This window comes from Apodemus sylvaticus, chromosome 13, assembly GCF_947179515.1.
Source record: "Apodemus sylvaticus chromosome 13, mApoSyl1.1, whole genome shotgun sequence".
NCBI classification, from domain to species: Eukaryota; Metazoa; Chordata; class Mammalia; order Rodentia; family Muridae; genus Apodemus; species Apodemus sylvaticus.
In genome coordinates this window covers 41,037,709-41,058,335 of record NC_067484.1, presented here as the reverse complement: position 1 = coordinate 41,058,335, position 20,627 = coordinate 41,037,709, and the positions used below count along the sequence as shown (strand labels likewise).

The 20,627-nt window shown below is 46.3% G+C and overlaps 1 protein-coding gene across 1 annotated transcript in view; it reads left to right on the top strand.

Moving 5' to 3' along the window:
• The window catches only part of Lmnb1 (lamin B1), a 44,249-nt gene extending 31,342 nt beyond the window's left edge, over positions 1 to 12,907 (top strand). The window contains exons 6-11 of the mRNA XM_052155361.1: positions 80 to 300; positions 945 to 1,170; positions 3,319 to 3,423; positions 8,277 to 8,396; positions 9,986 to 10,093; positions 12,568 to 12,907. Coding sequence (XP_052011321.1) covers positions 80 to 300; positions 945 to 1,170; positions 3,319 to 3,423; positions 8,277 to 8,396; positions 9,986 to 10,093; positions 12,568 to 12,609 — 822 coding nt within the window. The 3' untranslated portion in view covers positions 12,610 to 12,907. The remainder of the gene's footprint in view (positions 1 to 79; positions 301 to 944; positions 1,171 to 3,318; positions 3,424 to 8,276; positions 8,397 to 9,985; positions 10,094 to 12,567) is intronic.
• Positions 12,908 to 20,627: the final 7,720 nt, after the last annotated feature.

The following is a 20,627-nucleotide window of genomic DNA, read 5'->3' as shown; positions in this document are numbered from 1 at the left end:
AGAAGGTGGCTTAAAATAGCTGCCTTGTGCTCATGGTGAAAGGGTCCTAGAGAGTAAATGTGTTCTTTTGACTCTGAAGTCTAGAGCATGCTTGGAAAGGATTCAAGAATTGGAGGACATGCTTGCTAAAGAGAGAGACAACTCGCGCCGCATGCTATCAGACAAAGAGAGAGAGATGGCGGAGATAAGGGACCAGATGCAGCAGCAGCTGAATGATTACGAGCAGCTGCTTGACGTGAAGCTGGCTCTGGATATGGAGATCAGCGCCTACAGGAAACTCCTGGAAGGCGAAGAAGAGCGGTAAGGGTGTCGCGTGGCCCCTGCCGTGCCGGCTGGGCTTTGTTTTCATGTTAAACCAGCCTCCCCGCCCCTTCCCTCCTCTTATTTTTATATCCAGTATTTTAGGACTGCTTTAAGTTGAAATCTTTCCTAGTGTCTCAGAGGTATTTGCATCAGAGTAAGACATTTATAAATGGTTCATGGTAAAAAACAGCCCAACTAGGGTTTGTCGGTCCCATACAAAGAGCCCAAGCATTTGCAAGTGTCCTGAGAACCCAGTGCATTCTGCAACATGGAGACCTGTTCCACCAGTGTGTATTCCCAAATAAATGTATTAGATGGGAGCAAACTACATAGTAAATGCTCACTTTTAAGGAAAACGAAACATTCCTTTTAAAAAGGAAGGAAGCCACTTTGACATTTTCCTGTCATTGGTTTTAACATCAGGTGGTATGTAGAAATCTTCATTTGCCATTACGTTGACTCTCAGTTTGGCCCATGCATGTGTGTTAGTAGTGTACTGAGAGCATCCAGCATGAGCAAATGCTGCTTTGGTTAAGACCGTTATTGTGTGTGACACGGTGAGGAACTCCTGCCTGTGCGGACCAAAGCCCAGGCGAGTCAGGTGCATGAACTCCATCCACACCGTCTTCTTCCCCACGTAGGTTAAAGCTCTCTCCAAGTCCTTCTTCCCGGGTGACCGTGTCCAGAGCATCGTCCAGTCGCAGTGTGCGCACCACCAGAGGAAAGCGGAAGAGAGTTGATGTGGAAGAGTCAGAGGCGAGCAGTAGTGTCAGCATTTCCCACTCTGCCTCAGCCACAGGGAATGTGTGCATCGAAGAGATCGATGTCGATGGGAAGTTTATTCGCTTGAAGAACACTTCTGAGCAGGTAAATGAGTCGCCCCTCCTCCTCCTCGGGCCTGGTTTTTCAGACTGCCTGGCTGTGGTGGGTGGTAATAGCTATCCATCTTCTACGTGCTTCAGCTTTAGCGGCTTGAAGATTTTTTCCTTGTTCTTTTTTATGTTTGTTTGTAGTGGTGGTCGGGATGGTGTCCATGTGCCACGGCTGGGTGTGGCAGCCAGAGGAGTTCCCTTTCCCTATACTGTGTTGGGTTCAGGAATTGAGATGATATTATCAGTGCTGGCGGAACCCATTGAACCATCCTACCAGCCTGAGAGTTCCTTTGTTAATAAAACTGTGTATCCCTTTATCCCAGACTTGGTCGGGCTATTTTATGATGGCTTCTCTCTCTTTTTAAAAGGATGTTTTATGTATGTGTGTACATCATTGCTGTCTTCAGACACACCAGAAAAGGGCATCAGATCCCATTATAGAGGTTTATGAACCACTGTGTGGTTAGTGGGAATTGAACTCAGGTCCTTTGGAAGAGCAGTCACCGCTCTTAACCTCTGAGCTAACTCTCAAGCCCCCATGATGGTCTTCTCAAAGATGAATTATAACTTTTCCTTAGCTGGTGAAGGTGAAGTTGAAGTTGTAGCTATCAATAAAAGCTTTCTGGAAAGATACGTGTGCAGGCTCAGGTATGCTGAACTCTCAGAGTTCATGACTGAACAGATGCTCATAATCTGATTTATACTGAAATAGTGACAACAGGAATCTCCATCTTGAAAGTTTGTTTGGATAGAAAGTATCCACCTCAGGGATTTTTGAGATTTAGAACTTGGATTTTAAAGAGCTCTGTGGTTCTGAAGGAACTCTGAGGATGTAGGGTGGAGCTGGAGAAAGCAGAGAATGGGGGCGCAGTGTGGAGAATGTCACTTCAAGTGTAAAATGTTTGGGGTCTGATAAGAATCGTGAGGTCACTCCCTGTTGATGTTGTCAATTAATCTCCACTCAAATTGACCCCGATACCTTCCCCAATGTTCTGGGTTCCCAAATGAAACACACACACACACACACACACACACACACACACAGCCTCTATATTTTAATATACCTTAAGAGCTTGATGGCTGGGCCACTCCAGAACCTCCACTAGTATTCCTGAGTTATTACTTACTAAAATCTATATTCCATCTTTGTTGCCCTAGACCCAGTCTGCTCCTCCACCCCACCCCCACTCGGGGGGAGGGGCGCTCTTCCCGGCTCTTGCACTTTGGCTGTCTGTCTCTCTGTCTTGCACTTGTCATGTGTGGCGGTGACTCTTTGCCGGCATGGTGGCTAAGTCCTTTAGGTTTCTTGTCCAGGAATCCTAAAAGTCCTACCTCTGTCTGCCTGCCTAGCCATTGCTGCCAACTTCATTTACCAATCAAAACCAACTAGGGCCAGTGGCCCTCAGACTCTTACGTGGATTCTCGTGCAATTTTGGGGACCAGATTAACATAATATAAGTAGCATTAGGCCAAATCCACAGCAGCTCCCTTCCTCACCAGCCTACTAGAACTACTGTGTGTATATGCATCTAAATAAGTCAGAGAGCACAGGCAGTTCCAGGAGGGTCTGGGCTCTAGGTCCGGTTGGCCACAGTTTGGAAACAGAGAACCTATTGTTTTATCCTGATGATTCCAGATTCCAGAGGCACAGCCACCAGGAGTGTGCCTCGGTGTCTGCTCAATGTGAAGGAAGCCTTCCTGCTCTGCTGGCTACAGACTCCTCACTGGGCAGGCAGGGCCAGGGCTGGTGCATGGCTTCTTTGGCTTGGTTTTACTCCCTCAGGAACAGCTTATTCTAGGCAAAGCTGACACAGATGCAAGAGACCAAAAAAAAAAGTTTCCTCCTGATTTTTGTTAGTCATGAGAGTATGATTTAAAAACAGAAAGCTGTCAGATCATAGGGGTTTTGTTTGTGCTTTTGATGGCTGGCTTGTGTTGTAAATCTTAAGGACCCATCTAATTGAGCAGTGAACATGATCCTTGGTGGTAATTTTCATCTCCTCAGTTTTGTCCCCTTTAAAATTCATGGACGCAGTGTTCATGATGTCACTTTTTGCAGAGCCTGTATGGGTTCATGGGTTTGATTATTTCATAGTTTTCTGTATGTGTAAAGTAACCTTGTTATATTGCATTTTGTGACTAGGATCAACCAATGGGAGGCTGGGAGATGATCAGGAAAATTGGAGACACATCAGTCAGTTACAAATATACCTCAAGATATGTGCTGAAGGCCGGCCAGACTGTGACAGTAAGTAAACTCAGTCATCATTTAATTTTATTTATCTTAATCACAGATATAAAGTAGTTGTAACAACAACCAAAACAACATTTCGGATGAAAGAGAAGCATTTTAGAAATGGGCTTTAAAATGTCTTTATGTTAATAGGGTATTATGTGTGCTGCTAAATACTTAAAAATTATGCCTTAGAGCAGTGAACAGATTTGAAGTTTGGATTATTTTGTCTGTTTTGTTGAGTATAAAATAGTTGCTTCCTCACTGATACTTGCAGCCTCGTGCAATCCAGGATTCTGCAATGCATAAAGATCTGTAGGAAGCCAACACTAGTGTCCTCCTAAAACAACAGCTGCCTAAATTATTATCTGGGATAAGCTTTAATGCTTTTCTATCTTGCCACTCCATTTTACCCTTAGTTGTTTTCAGAGATGGAGTTGCGGGCTGGGATTCTAACAAAGGTCCTTCAGTGGTCAGTTGTAGTTGGTTGTACGTGCTTTGTACCTCTATCCTTGGGAAGCTGAGGCAGAACACTGCAATTCAAAGCCACCTTAGCTTGCAGTAGCAAGACTTTGTCTTCCTAGGTGGGAAGTGGACCAGTTAAGAGCACCGGCTGCAGCTCCATCCAGCCAGTGAGATCCCAGCATAGAAGGGGAGGCACGGGCTAAGGAGCAGTTGGCATTTGATAGCTATGGGAAAAGGAGACTCAGTTTCCTTTAATGATGTGACTCCTGATAGTCTGACCCCACTGCAGGGGTGGCCTTCAGTTCCAAATAGGCTGGGCCACACCAACTGAACTGGGTGGGGAAAGAAGAAAAAAGTAACCTCAAAGTTAGATGGGAAGGGCTGGGGGGATGGTGAGAGTGGGAAGGGGAGGGGCTAGGGTAGGGCATCAATGTGCTCAGAGTAGTGCTCAAATAGAAATCTCAGAGAGTTAATACAAATAATTGGAAGAAAACAAAAAAGCAAGCACGTGCCTTTAACCCTGGGGCTTGGGAGGCAGAAGAAGGTAGATTTCTGAGTTTATGGCCAGCCTTGTCTACAGAGCAAGTTCCAAGATAGCTGGGGCTACACAAAAAAGCCTAGTTTTGAAAAACCAAACAAAATATCCACTGGCTGCTCTTGCGGAGGACCAGTTTAAGTCCCAGCCACATTATTGGGTGGCTCCAAATCACCTGTGAACTCAACTCCAGGGAACCTGACACCCTCTTCTAGACTCTAAAGGTGGCTACAGAAATGTACAAAGAAGTCCTCTTTTGGGCTAGGACCCCAGTATTGTCCAGAGTAACCGGCTCTTGGCCTAACAGCGTGAATTTAGAGATGGCTAAATGGCACTCTTAACTTATTCTCAGTTAGCTCTGTATTGAGTGCTCTGCAGGACCACATTTAAATGGGAATACATTGAATTTAGAGCAACCAAAAGCTTCCTCTGTTTTTTCACTTAGGGGGCTAATGTGTTAACTTTGGATTTCAAAGAAGGCATCTTTATCTGTTTTTATGGGTTCTTTAAAAACAAAAAAAATAAAGCGCTGCTGAGTGTGGGAACACCTTGGGAAGCCGAGGTCAGGGGTTATTCACAGCACTACAGTTTGAGGCCAGCCTGGACCACTTGAGACACTATATCCAGAAAACAAAAGCTACCCCCTGTGGTTTGTTTTTATTTTATTTATTTATTTTTTGTTTTGTTTTGTTTTCCGAAACAGAGTTTCTCTGTATAGCCCTGGCTATCCTGGAACTCACTCTGTAGACCAGGCTGTCCTGGAACTCAGAAATCCACCTGCCTCTGCCTCCCAAGTGCTGGGATTAAAGGCGTGAGCCATCACCGCCTGGCTTGTTTTATTTTTCAGATGAGGTCTTTGTAACCTTGGCTGTCCTAGAATTTACTTGCTCTATATAGAGACCAGGCTGGCCTGGAGGTCTTAGAGATCTGTTTACCTCTGCCTCCTGAATGCCCGGATTAAAGCGTCACTTCCACACCAAGCTTCCTTCTCTCCCCGCCCCCCCTGAGTCTCCCTCTACAGCCCAGGCGACTTTGAAGTGATCACAACCCTGTCTTAGTGTCTCACATGTTTATAATTTTGATCAGTACAAACCTTAATGTTGAAGATCAAAGGCTCAAAATGCAGGTTAGAACTTCTCTAAAGTACAGAGAGCTTTGACATCTCTCTGAAAACAGCAGGTGTTAATTTTGTAATAATGAGTGAAAATGAGAACAAATATCCTAACTGCTCTATTCTTTAGTAATTATAGTGAGAGAAGATTGCTTAGTTCTATTATAAGTCTTAAGGAAACTGCATAATGTGTTTTAAAGTTTGGTATTTTACTTCAGAAGGTTTAGACTTGAATATTCTCTGTCTCATGATGAGCTAGCTGGTATGCCAGTCACTGCTTCTCCCTCTGGATGTGCCATCCAGAGACTAACATGACCGCTACCGGGACTGCTCCTGTGGGTTGTTTCACAGAAGGGCGGATCCAGGAGATAACAGTGCATCTTTTTTTTTTTTTTTTTTTTTTGGTTTTTTGAGACAGGGTTTTTCTGTGTAGCCCTGGCTGTCCTGGCACTCGCTCTGTAGACCAGGCTGGCCTTGAACTCAGAAATCCGCCTGCCTCTGCCTCCCAAGTGCTGGGATTACAGGCGTGCGCCACCACCGCCCGGCGCATCTTTTCTTTAGTAGCTTGTATTAAGTGTGTTCGGAGTTTTGGGACACAGTAGTGAGGGAGATTTCCCGATGACATTCATTGTTCAAGGCAAACTGCAAGCGTCAGTCTGAAGTTTCGGAGCAGAGATGAAAGGCTCCCATGTGCGCCTTTAAAAACTAATTCTTACAGTTTAAAAGCTTCCAAAGCTGTAAAATTAATTATGGGATTGTATTTAGTCTGTTTTGTTCAGAATATCATATCAAAGAGCACAGTGACATGTTCCTTTAGTCTCAGCACCAGGAAGGCAGAGGCAGGAGGGTCTGAGTTTGAGGCTAGCCGCATCTACAGAGTTCTAAGGGCAGCCAGGACTACACAGAGAAACCCTGTCTCAAGAAACAATCAAAACCAAACAAAAATCTAGAATATTATTTCAGTATAAAAATCATTAGTTGGGTATGTTAATTTCCTCCTAAGCCTTTGCAGTCTGGGGTGCACAGCACATCCTTATTTTATTAGCTGCCTTGAAGGATCTGAACCTCTGACAGGTTACCACTCACACTAACCCAACCATGTGATTCCATGTAAATAGTGAAGAGTATTGCTAGGACTTAGGACTGGAAGCCAGCTGCTCTGTGTCTGAAAACTGCTGTTCCATTTTTCAGTTTTATCCTGGTAAATGCCCCTTTCTGTCTGTAACGCTCATGAAAGATCTAGAAGCTTCCATGGACCTTTCTGTCTAGAACTAGGGACGTGACTCACTTTCTCTGAGGTACACAGGCCCAGTCACCCCCTCCCTCCCCCCCTGTGGGCTTGTGAGCTTGTGGGCTTTAGGTACTTTAGAACAGCCCACCTGCTTCGAGGGCGGACCCTCACAGCCTGATACTTTTCTAAGACAGGAAAGCACTTGAAGGGAGGAGGGATCATTGATCACAGAGATTCATAGCTTGGGTTTGTTCTTGGCATTGTTGATTTTAACCAAAACATTCTACAACCAGTTGAGGTGTTTCTGTGCTTAATCCTGCTTAATCGTTTTCTTTATTCACCCGCTTGTTTGTTTCTTTGTTGGGTTAGGGTTGGTTGTATCTGCCTCTGAGGACAGACCACAAAAGCATGATTTGTCTAGGATTTTACCTAGGTTTTCTTTCCCCCTTTTCCCCTTTTAAGAATTCCCCTAATGGATTCTGTATGTCTTATGTCTATGTCCTCTCTATAAGATTGTGTGTGTATCACATGCCTAGGCATTGCCCAGAGGGGCAACTCTAGAACCCCTAAAACTAAAGTCAGTTGTGGTTGGTTAGCAACCTGATAGAGGCTCAAGTGCTGACCCCGGATCCTCTGCCAGAGCGCTGCACTCTTACCCACTGAGCCCTCTTACCCGCTGAGCCCTCTTACCCACTGAGCCCTCTCCAGCCTCTGCACTTGGGGTTTCTGATTGCCAGTGTTTTTCTAGTCTACCTGTTTCCTTCTGCCAAAAAATACAGGAAAATATGGCAGAATTTCCATCCTGATGAGAGGAATGTATTTTTTTCCTTTGGCTTATTTCAATAGCAATCATATTTTACCTGGAACATTTTCTGCATTCTTTGTGGAGCATAAATAATCTGAGACAGGCTGGGGCACTGTGACACTATCTCTGATTGGGGAGGAGCCACTCTCCCTGAATAGTTTAGATAGACTGTTAGTTGCTAGAAGGTTAATTTCTTTTGTTGAAATTGGAGTTCTATGGTGTGTGTGTGTGTGTGTGTGTGTGTGTGTGTGTGTGTGTGTGTGTGTGTGCGCGCGCGTGCGCGCGCACGTGCTGAAGGGTGGGCCCAGGAAGCCCGTAGAAAAATTGATTGTTAATGCTACGGTTTCATAGTGAGCTCTCTCCTTTGCATTGGTTGCCAGTCTACCAACAGTCCCACCTATTGTAAGTACCATTGTTACCTTGTTTTTGTATATGAAGAAAATAAGGAAATCTGTTCTAGGTTAGCTGCTTTGTAGACTAGCTAGGCCGGAGCATGGCGGCTTTATTTCAGGAGCTCATGTGTCCATATGCCTGTCCTGGGAGGAAGTGGAATGCTTATACAGTCTCTGGGTGGTAATGACCACAAGCAGCTAGCTAACAGCAAAACAGCTGGGCAGAGTCCTCAGGCCACGTGACGTGAAAATTAAGTCTCATCATGTTGCTGAAGGTGAAATATGTGCGCGCTGGCTTCTGGGTGGACTGATGTCCTTTTCTTTTTCAGGTATGGGCTGCAAATGCTGGCGTCACGGCCAGTCCTCCAACTGACCTCATCTGGAAGAACCAGAACTCTTGGGGCACTGGTGAAGATGTGAAGGTTATATTGAAGAATTCTCAGGGAGAGGTACGGAAGGTTCACTGAAGGATTTCCTAATCAGAAATCCATTGAAATGTAAAGTAACTGAGACTTTAGTCAGACTACGACTGTCAAGTAGTAGACACTGAGTAAGCGGAAGCACCACACATTTTAAAAATAATGTCGCATAGGGCATTGATTAATTCACTCAGGGTCCAATTTTCCTGGGTAGGTTCTGTCTCCACTGCACATTGGCTTTGGGGCCCTGCATAATTTCACCTCTGAATGTTCATACTTTATGAAACAGCATACGGTGCAGTGTGCTTACCTGGTAAAGCTTATTCTGTTAACCTGACAAATGTTTGTCAACCTTGTCCCGGGGCTCAGGAAACACTGTAAGACTGTGACACAGATTTTCTTGCCATCGTCATCATGTTAATTGTAGGATTCTTGTCGCAAGAACAATAGAATAGCTGCCTTTGATGTTTGCTATAAGGCGTCAGTTTCTGTATTAAAGTGTGTTTGGCTGTAGTGGCACAGACTTAAATCCCAGCAGGTGGGAAGCAGGAGGATCTCTGAGTTTGAGGCTAGCCTGGCCTACAGAGTGAGTTCCAAGACAGCCAGGGTTACACAGAGAAACCTCTTAATAAACAACAACAAAATAGTTCATCGTAATGCTGTTGTTCTGGTTAGAACAGTAATGCTGTGTGAGTGCTTGAGAAGACTGACTCTGAAGAGCTGCAGCTTCTGGCCCAGGCTGGAGCCTCCTCCGCCCTGCTGCACTAACTCAAGTCACACACAGCCTTTAGCACCTAGTTGTTCACAGACTGTGTGCTTGGATGTGTTTCACACTGATGGATGTGCATTGAAGAAACCACGTGACCCTGCCTTTGGGGTTTCTTGGTTGTTTGTTTTAAACCAGGGGCCCTGTTAAATGTCAGATGGCCCCTACTGAAGCCATTCCACTGTGGAGTTCTGTGCTGCGTGGCCTTTGAACTAGACAGAACTCATACTAGCTGCAGGTTAGCTCGTGCTTAAACTTGGCAGCTTTTGCCTGACTCAGTGTTCTCTGCAGGAAAGTTAGCGGTACTTGGACATGTTATTAGAAAATGGAAATAGGTACTTTAGAGAATGACCAGGCCTCTGTTTCCACTCAGTACATTTGAGCTCAACTGTCTGTTACTAGGAGTTAGTGCCAATTCGTCCAGGTTTCATTTCCTGATAGAATGAAAGGTGCTATCTTGGCCTTCAAACTCCCTGGGCGGCCCTGCTGCCCCTGAGGCCCCTGAAGGTCCCTGAGGTTGGAGCAGCTGGCTCCGCCTTAGTTTTATTCAGCATTTGTTTAGCACCTTTTCTTTGCCAGGGGCTAAGATGTTTAAGCAGATTCCCATTGAGTTTTATAAAGAATTTAGAATGCCAAGTCACTTGCACAGAATTTCTGTACTAGGATAAAAAGTGTTAGAAACCAGTCAGCAGGTATTTCCAATGGACACCAGTAGCTCCCTGCAGGAAAGAGGGAAGGAAGGTCTACTAACTGCTGCTAATTATGCAAAATTCACCAGCTAAAGCTGCTGATGAGATGGCTTTAAAAAGTCTCCGTTAGCCTTGTGGTTTGAAGTCTACCATGTTGCTTTTAGGAGGTCGCTCAGAGAAGCACGGTCTTCAAAACTACCATACCTGAGGAGGAAGAGGAGGAGGAAGAGCCCATTGGAGTGGCTGTTGAGGAGGAGCGTTTCTACCAGCAGGTATGATTTTAATTTTTAGTAGTAGAACTGCCTGAAAGCTTGTTGTGAGCATTTCCTTCCTGTATTCAAACCCAAGCAGTGGCCATCCCCCTGCGGCAGTGCACACTCAACCAGTGGTGCACAGGGCACAGACTTGGATGCAGAGCAGAATGGTAGCCCCTTGACTTTGTCCTTTTTTGCCAACTTTTAGCTGTTGTCTTGTTTTCTGGTATAGATAATATGTTGTGTTGAGCATGTGTATTAGTTACAAATGCGTAGCTTAATTGAATGCCGAGGCCTTATTGGAAAGTTTGTGCTTCTAAACGAGAGCAGCATTTGCATGTAAACGCAGAACAGAAAAGGAGACCCAGAGCCACACTGACCTTCAGTGTGGAGCCCAAGGCATTGCTGCTATATTACGCTGCCATTCACTAAGAACTGCAGGGGTTTACAGAGCCCCAGTTAAACTCCAACTAAACCCCAAATTCTGTTTTAACTAATTAATTTTGGGAAAAAATCAATATAGCTAATGAGCCTTCAGTTTATATTCTGCTATATAACAGAATATAAGCTTTTGAGTGTAATCATTAGTTTGCCCCTTCTTGTCTCCACGTCTACGTACTTGTAATTTAGGTTGGCCCTGTGTCTTAGTCACTGTTCTGTTGCTGGGAACAGACACCGTGACCAAGGCAGCTCTTAGGAAAGCAGGAATGGTTGTAGAGCAGTGGCTGAGTGCCGCGTCCTGATCGTAGGCGGAGACTGGGCCTGGTGAGTCCTTTGAAGTCTCAGAACCTACCCTCGGCGATATACTGCCTCCAACGAGCACACACCTCAGCCCTTCTAATCTTTACAAATGGTGCCTCCATCTCCTTCCTGAATGCTGAACTGTAGGCCTGTGGCACCACGGCTGGCTTAAAGAGTACTAGGGGTGGACCACAGGGTTTCACGCATGCCAAACAAGTAGGCAACCAAGCGAGCCACAGCCTTTAGTTTCAAGTCTTAGCAAGTAAACTGAGGCCTGTGGACAGTAAGGAAACTGTTCAAATCCCCACGGGAGGAAAGAAAGCTAAGACAGGGCAGACTAAGTCTTCAAATACATGAGTGTATGGGGAACATTCTTATTCAAACCACATCTTGCCCTCAGCAGACTTCATGTGTAACCCCATTTGTGTAATCGCTTGAGGTGGGATTTTAACAAGTACGTTATGGTCCTACTCTGAATGACTAGAAGATGACATTTGAGACAAGTGATCTATCCGCATGAGTCCTGGCTGCTCAGACCCCGGGGAAGGCTCTCGAGGCCCCTGGTGTCATTGTAAACAGCTGTGGAAAAGGCACTTGGACAGTGTGGCAGAGGGTAGGATATTTGGGTATTATATATAGAAAGAACAGATGACAGTGTTTGAATACACTGAACTTGGGCTTCTGATGATTCTATGATGTGACTGGGATTGACCAGGGCCGGCAGTATTCTTCTGGTGGGTTCTTGGGATTGGCTAGTTCAGCCCAAGCTTCTTTACAAAATAGCATCTGGCAACGATGGTTAAAATGGCAAGTCGTAGGCCTCCTGAGAGGGGCCCAGAGCCCCCTGCTGTAGTCTCTAGACCTCAGGAGACCTCAGGTGCTACTGAGATCAGACCATCCCGCATGCTAGGAGAGTCCCCTGCTATTGTCATGACAGAGAGCCACCAAGCACAGTGGCAGTGATCTAGTGCCTTTGGGACTGACAACTTTCAATTTTAGTCTAGTTAGCAGCAAGTCACAAGTCACCAAGGGTTTGTGTTTTGCTAGGCAAGTGACACTGAGTAATGTCCCAGCTCTGTGAGTGTTTTGCCTGCACTTGAGTAACCTAACCATGCAGTACCTGTGGAGGCCAGAAGGGGGCACAGGATCCCCTGGAACTGCATTATAGTGAGCCAAATGCAGGTCCTCTAGAGAGTGGCTGGTGCGCTTACCCACGGAACCATCTCGTCTACCTTGCCAGCTACTCTTTAAAAAACACGCTTTATAGAATTTTTCTTTCTTTTCTTTTTTAAAAAAAGATATATTTATTTTATTTCTATGAATACATTGTAGCTGTCTTCAGACACACCAGAAGATGACATCAGATCCTATTACAGATGGTTGTGAGCCACCATGTGGTTGCTAGGAATTGAACTCAGGACCTTTGGAAGGGCAGTCGGCACTCTTAACTGCTGAGCCATCTCTGCAGCCCCATAGATCAGATCTTCTTATGTTTGTAACCTCAGCTGGCCTGAGCTTCCCAGGCCTAGACCAACTTTTGTTTGTTTTGTTTGTTTTCTGGAAAAAGTTGGCATAGTCAGGAGCAAGAGCTCAGTCGTGGGATTTGCTGAGTAAGCCCGTAGGGAACGCGAGAAAGAGTGAGGTGTGAGCAGGTCCATTTTAAGTTGGGAATGCAGCCTCTGGGAAAATGGCTTGTGTTTAGAGCGTTGTGATATTGTTGGCACTGACTTTCCCTCTCTTTCCCCTCTTAGGGAGCCCCAAGAGCATCCAATAAAAGCTGTGCCATTATGTGAGCTTGTCCAGTCACCGTCTTCCTCAAGCTAGAAGCGTGGAGTCCTGTACACAGTGCAGAGCCTTCTCAGAAGCACAGGATATTTTTGTATTTCCTTTATGTGAATTTTTAAGCTGCGAATCTGATGGCCTTAATTTCCTTTTTGACACTGAAAGTTTTGTAAAAGAAATCCTATCCATACATGTTGCAAGATGTGAATTATTGACACTGAGCTAACTGTACTGTTTGGAAAGGGGCCCTCAAGTTTTTGGCATTTTTCTTTCCTTTTTGTATGTGTGTATGTAATTTTTTTTTTTAAAGTTCTTTTAAGAGGGGACAGGGAGGGTAAGAACCACTGCGTGTCCGGGCGTAATTGAGGATCGCTCTCCCAGCCGAGGGTAATCCACTCTCGCTCCTTCTCTGCTCTATATAAAATGGTGCTGCGCGGGAGGGGGGAAAGCAGTTTTTCAATATATGAACTTTTGTATGGAATTTTTTTGTAATAAGTGATCAAGGTTACAAAATTTTTTTTTAAATAGAAAAGAGAAGAAAAACTTTGTAAGAAGGCAATATTAATCTAGTCATCATGTAAGCACTCTGGATGGAGGTTCCGCAGAGCTGTGGTATGGTCCTTCTCTTAGATTCTTGATTCCTGAGGGGAATGGGGCAGGCGGGGTGGGGGGGGCTTTCTCTTCAAATGCGCTAGTTGAGTTTTTAAGATAGTGTAACATGCTTAAATTTCTTATTCGACATTAACAAATAAAAGGCTGTTTTACTATTAATCTGCTGTCCTTTGTTAACCCTTTAGACCAGTGGGTCTCAGCCTGTGGGTTGTGACTCCTTACGGGGTGCTGGCCCTTTCACTGGGGTCACCTAAGACCACCAGAAAAACGCATATTCATAGTATGACTCAACAGTAGCAAAATTATAACTTTAAAGCAGCAATGAAAGTGAATCATGGTTGGAGTCCCCACGGCACGAGGAACTAACTGTCTTACAGGGTGGCAGTGTAGGGAGGGTGAGAACTGCAGCCTTAGGCGGATGGCGACAGGGTAGAACAGCATTAGTTTGATCGGCTCAAGTGAACTGGACTTCTTAGTGATGTTTTACAACTGAGGAAGGTAAGTAGATGAACGTTCAGACTCCGGTGCTGCGTTGGAGGGTGACGGAATCCTTACTTAACTGTGTTCCCCTTATCGATAGTGGCTGTCTCCAGGGAAACAGATGACGACAGTGGATCACCTTTATATTGAAGAAGAAAATGAAGAGATTTTAGAGTCTGTTTTGTACTCTCATTTAAAATAGAAAGGGAAAAGAAATTAATTAGAAATCCCTGTTAGGTGAGGAACTGAATGGCCGTGAGAGGAGCGTGTTGTAGCAGGCAGCTGTCACCCATGGGTGACCTTACTGCTAGGCTTCGTTGGTTGTGGATTTGAGGAGTTTCTCTCCTGCGATTGCTTTAGTAGAGACAGTTCATCTTGTAGGAACAGAACATTGGAAGCCTCCCTAGAATACACAGAAGACATTTCAGAAGCTAACCCAAAGCCAGTGTTTGCTCTCCTCTTAAAATATTCCTGCAGTAAGCTGGGCAGAGACTACCAGCTTCCGCTTGAAAATAACTCACAAAGCCCCAAATTACTGTGCTGAACAGATTTACAGCATACACTGGTGCTGTCGCAGACACAAGATAAATGCCGGGTCAGAGATCCTGTCTGCTGAAGCAGATAAAATGATAACTTCTCAACACAGATTTATCTTCCGAACAGCAATAGGGAAGACAGCTGTATGTGCCTGTGAAACATTTGCCACAAGAGGGGGTTCTTGTCATCAAACCTGAGGTTCTTTACCGCCAGATTAATTATGCTATAAAACTCAACACTTTAGGCACCAAGGGGGAAAATGGCAGTTGTACTATAGTAGAATCTTGTGTGATCTGGTGAGATTTATAGGAAAACTCCAGGATTCAATTAACCAAAGTAGTTTGGAGCTTCTGGGGATTTTCAGGGATGGGCTGCCGGGAGCCTATCTTGAGAACGCCGGCCAGGAGGGAGGGTGCAGCTCCATCGATGGCGGCCAGGCAGAGGACACACAGACACACTTTAAAATTACCCTTCCCAGAACAAACGAAAATTCATTTTCTCCTTGTTTCATCTCTTGTCTGTGTTGACCTTCATGTTTAGCCTGCGTCCATTCCTCAGACGTGGGTCTCAGCTCATCTTGTCTAAGATAATTCTGCATGTTCTTCTTGGAGACCATGTCACCTCTGTTCACGGTTCCTCCAGTCTAGGATTTCAAGCCTCTCCTCCCTTGTATTTAGATTTCTCTGGGCTGTGTTCTCAATGAGCACCTCACCGATTCTACACTGTCCACCTTGACATTTATCCAAGTCTTTGAGTTTCTGATTTCATTGGCTTCGTTTCTGAAGGGAGGAGTGGGAGGAGGAGAGCGTTAAGCTAAGCTACAGGGCAGACAGCCTTGGGCATCCTTTTCTGGAGCCGCCAACCATGCCTTGAGATAGGAACTTTCCTTGGGACCTAACCTAGCCTGAAAGCCCCAGGGATGCTCCTGCCCCCTCGCCCTTCCCCCAGCACTGGGGTTCTGAGCATGCATCATCATGGCCAGTTCTGTAGGTAGGTGCCGGGGATCGAACTCAGGTCCTTGGTGAGCCATAATCTTAGTCCACTCCTTTTTAAAAACTTTTAAAAGAATATTTCTTTTGATGGGTGGTGGTAGCGCATGCTTTTAATCCCAGCCCTTGGGAGGCAGAGGCAGGCGAATTTCTGAGTTTGAGGCCAGCCTGGTCTACAGAGTGAGTTCCAGGATAGCCAGGGCTACCCAGAGAAACCCTGTCTCAAACTCCCCCCCCCCCCAAAAAAAAAGAAAAAGTATTTCTTTCATTATACATTTTATTCCTTCAATCATTGATTTAATAGTCTTAGTAAATCAGTTTCATTGAGTTTGGGGAACTTGTTTTTAAGTTATAGGTGCATTTGTTGACTTCCTAATAGTAGGTGGTTTGCTTCTTGGGAGGTTAGGGTTGTAACCACCTCTCCGGCAGTAATGGCTGTTTTGTTAGAAACCCTAGAGTTTTGATGGTATTAGACCTGCACTGTACTACTGAACCAGCCCTAGCCGTTTCTATTTAATCAGTCTTAGAGTGGAAGGGAGGGCTTGTCCATGACATTTTAATTTAATTGTCATGTACACCTCTGGGTATTGAGATATATAAGCATATTTTCGAGGTATGATTATCCTGTCTTGTAAGCCCTTTGACATATGCACCATTCTCATGTTGAAGGTATTTGGATGTCTCAATGTGTGCTTTTAAAGCGAGAAAGGCTCGTTACTCCGCACCTGGCACGTGGTAGCCTGTGTTTCAGAAGTCTCCGTGTGGAGGGAGTCTCTGGTCCAGTGTTAGGAGTCCCTGGAGCAAGGATTGGATATTTTCATTGCAAACCTAGAATTCTGACTCTGGTGCTGGCCTGCTTCCTGAAGCAGTGGTCCTTGGGGGTGTGACTTAGAATTCTGTTTCTTTTGTTTGGCTTCCTTCTGAAAGGATAATCAGGCAAATGGAATGGGAAAGAAACTTCTTAGGGAAAGTAGAAATACTTAGAGAAGCTGTATTTCACATTGATGGGAGGATGAGAGTTCCACTTTAATTAGTGTGTGGAAGGGGCAGCAGATTCATGAGGAGTTGTTCTGGGAGTAGAGGTTGGGTTGGTGTGGAGGGGCAGGGTGAGGGCGGAGAACAGTGCAGAAGCAGCATTGCCAGTTTGCCCTGGAGACCAGCTCTGGCTCAGGGTGTGAAATCGCCCCACTTCCACAATGATGCTTTCTCTTTCGCTTTCAGCCACTCAGTAAATCCAGTCTGTCCTCTGCTGACATTTCTCCAGAGACAAAGTGCACCTCACCATTTCAAGAGACAGCCTGCCCAGTAGCTTAATGACTTTATAACAAAACACAGATTCGCCCAGATTTATATGCGAGGGCTTCCTCCACCGTCTGGCTGCCAGCCACCCTGTAGTATTCTGCTGGCTTTTCAGACCTGCTTTGGTGAGTCCTCATGTGAGCTTCAGGTTGGATCTTAAAGAGGCCTACTCCTTTGTATGCTATTTTAAACAAATTGGTGTTGGTTTCTTTGATTTCAAAGGGAGGTGGCTCTGTGGACAAAGGTGCTAGCCTGGGGTGCTAGCCTGCCTGCTGAGCTCCCACCTACGTGGCAGAAAGGAAAACTTACTTGTCAAGGCTGTCCTGTGCCGCATACACACTTGCCCTGGTGTGTGAGGACGCAGAGAAGGACAAGCACACTAAGCTCTCGATGTTCGAGCTACAGTGCACGGCTTAACTTGCTGAGCTCCTGTGACCTCCCTGGTTCCCTGCCATCTGCGTGAGTCTGCCTTTGGGGACACCTCACTGCTGTGACTGGACAGTGGTTTTCCCTCAGTCTGACTCAACCTTGACAACTATTTCAAAAAGGTCTGGGTTGGTTGGTTGGTTGGTTGGTTTTGTGTTTTGGGAGTTCAGCTTTCATTTTGTAACCCAGGCCTCTGGGAATTTATTTCCTGCCTCCCTTTCCTGATGTGTGGGGGTCCGAGCCATGCACTCCTCCCCTCCCCCCCCCACCCCAGCTGGTGTGATTTGGTCTGTGAAATATACATGCTTATCCACTCAACCCCAAAGTGACCCAAGTCTGGTCACGTTGTGTAGTGGACGCACGACCTCACTGTTGGCTTTCTAGCTGAGTGGCTGGCAGGGATCTCCAGAGAACTGTTCATTACCCAGTTCCCAAACTGGATGCCAGCTCTGACTTTGCCTCCCTCTGAGCCAGGGAGCCTCCTGGCTCACGCTGCCTGTACTAGCACCAGGTTTGGTTTTTTTTTATTTTTTTTATTTATACCCTCTCGTGTCTCTTTTCCCATTCCCTTGTTCTCAAAGCTGGGGCCAAAAATTTCCTGTGAGCCATTTTTCCAGAGGACAAGTCAGACCATTTCTCCTTAAGCTTTTGTTGGGGTGGGGTGGGGGTTGGGGGGGTGAGGAGGTGGGGTGGAGGGGGATTAGAAGATTTGACCCTGGCGTTGGGTTGGCGTGGTCTGATATCCACACTCCAGAACACTCGTTTTTTCATCATAAAAGAGAAAGTGGCCTGGCCTCCACCCTGAGACGCTACCACAGAGCCAACAGGAAGAGTGCCAGCTGCACTCCTAGAGGGGACTTTTCTGTGGAGAAGATCGCCAAGGGCGTCAGAATGACCTTACCCCAGAAGTCTGAGAACCCTGAGGCAGGGCTTGGAGCATAGGATGGGATCGGGAAGCGTGGTTCTCACATAGTGTTGAGACAGAGAAGCAGGCCGGGATGATGTTCAGAGGAAAGAATGGGGCGGCGTGCCTTTGGATATAACAATCATTCCGACACCATTCATACCTCATTAGCTAGTGGTATTCCTGTTTTTTGCAGGTAGGACACTGGGGCCCAAAAGGTGTCCTTGTCCCCTCACAGAGGACTCCCAGAGGAGAGTGCTGGGTCTTTCTGACTGGTTGGTTCTGTCCCAGGCTGCCGGCAGCAGACAGTTTTACCCAGGTAGAGTTAGCTTACTGGTGAAGCATGTTCCCCTCGGTGAGTAGGACTTGGACTGCTTCCGTTGTCTCGTGCCCTCCCTGCCCGTTTTATACAGTGAATGCTGCACGGTGCTGTTGAGGGGCGATCTAAAGGAGGCCCCAGCAGCTGGGCTGAAGAGCGAGCAGGAGAGGGGTTCTGTTCCCAGCCTGAGCTCTTGCTCAGGTCTGTCTTTCTTTGAAAAGTTTTATTCTATGTGTGAGAGTGTTTAGCCTGGGGCTGGTGAGATGGTGGTTAAGAGAACTGACTGCTCTTCTGGAGGTCCTGAGTTCAAATCCCAGCAACCACATGGTGGCTCACATACATCCATAATGAGAAACAAATAAACAAACAAAACAACCTATGGGCCAAAGCAAGAGGGAAAAGGGAAGGGGAAAAATTTTTTTTTTTAAAGTGTATGTGTACTGCATGTGCTGGGCGCCTGTGGAAGCTATTCCTGGGACTGGAGTTATAAAAGGTGTGAACCCTCATGTAGGTGCTAGGAACTGAACCTGGGTGCTCCTGACCTCTGGACAATCTTTTGAGACCCTCTGCCTTCCACTAGTCTCTCGAGGCTGAGCTATGGCCCTGCAGGACTGACCTCTGTCACGCTGGCTGTGTTTCAGCACACGCAGTCTTTGTTCAGGGAGGTAATTGTCTGTTAGAGTGTCCTGTGGGAGGCAGTCAGTCTTCATAGCTACAGCATTGTTGGAGAACGCAGAAAGCAGTTGAAAGTCCTTGGCCGCCTAAGTGAAGCAATGCGTCTGTCTACGGAATTTGTGAATTGTTTGCAGTGACCTAGAGTGAGTGCCAGTCCCTCCCGGTTACCCGTGTGGGGTGGGGGGTGGGGCGATAGAATAATGGGGATTATCGGAACTGGTGATTCAGTCGTGATTAGAATGGAGGGTAACAAGAATTTTAGCAGCCGGAGTGACCATTGTTTAGGACACGCCGAGTGTAGTCATGGTTATGTTCCAGATTTGTACTTTCCCAGGCACTCTTCCACAGACAGGATTCAGACAGAATAGCACCGATGACCTTTGACCTCGCTCTCCGAATGGAAAACCCCGTATAAGAATAGCAGTGAATGCCACCAGTTGCTGTTGGTCAGTTGGTCAGTCCTGCTGTCGGCATGGTCCTGAGAAGCCATGCTTTCTTATATCTTGGTTTTGTTAGGTATATGTTTAGATTAAAAGTCCAGTCTGGTGTTGGTGGAAGAATTCAATTAGATTGTGTGAAAAAGGTCATGGCAGGTCATGGCCATATGGTAGGTTGTAAGTGCTTAGGAATTTAATTGTGAGCTTAAAATTAATTAACCAAGAGAACTGAGATGAGGGGAAGGAGACTTGGTACAGAATTGGTGGGGTGTCTGCGAGTTGTAAGTGCATATGGTGGTTCTCAGAATCAATACTTCTCCCTGAATTAATCAATGGTTCAGCAAGGAAAGCCTTTGAGAATACCAGAAGCACCACCTTTTTCCTGTCACGGGTAATAACTGAGCGAGCGCCGTCAGTCATTAACCGCCAGGTGCAGCTGAGCCACCTCGCCTGATGGTGCAGGAAAGGGAAGCCGGCACTGACGCTGTCGTCCATTACGCCTGCTCTGCGTCAGAGCTGCCATCCGGGCTGCAGGGGTCGCTGATCTCTCTGCAAATGGCCTAGTGCTGTTTTTGTGAGTCCCCAACTCTGAGGTTAGGACTATCGTGCCACACAGTTCAGCCCTGAGCCGTTTTCTCCTGACTCCCCAGGTGGTCCTGGGGTGAAATAAATAAGTCACCAAATCCTTAGGGCAGCCGGTCTCAACCTGTGGGTCAAGACCCTTTTGAGGGTTGGACAATTCACAGGGGCCCCTAAGGCCATTGGAAAACAGACATTTACATTACGATTCATAACAGTAAGTCTACTGTAGCTGTCTTTAGACACCCAGCAGAGGGCGTTACCATCATCTGATTACAGATGGTTATGAGCCACCATGTGGTTGCTGGGATTTGAACTCAGGACCTTTGGAAGAGCAATCAGTGCTCTTAACCGCTGAGCCATCTCTCCAGCTCTCTCCACCCCCCCCCCCCATCTTGTTCTTAATTATTCAGAGTATCCTTAGTGCAGAAAAAACTTTGTTTCAAACCCCCCGGGGGAACTCCAGGGGCCCAGTTGGAATCCTCTGCTTCTCTGGTAGGAAGGGTGCATTGTGAACACCGCCAGTCTTTGTGACAGGCTGGTCACCTCGGTACACTTGCCATTGTGTGAGACTGAAGATGACTGTGACCCTGGAGCTACCCTGTGTGCTCGAGCCTCAAGCAGGAAATGGAGAGTTCTGGACCTCGCGCGTTTGGCTGTCATTTCTGAGTTGCCCACTGAGGCCCTAAGCACTGAGTGTCTTTTTTTGTTTTTTTTTTTTTTGCTCCTGCCAGTTGGCCAGCCTGCGCCGCCGAGCCGGAGTTGTCCTCTT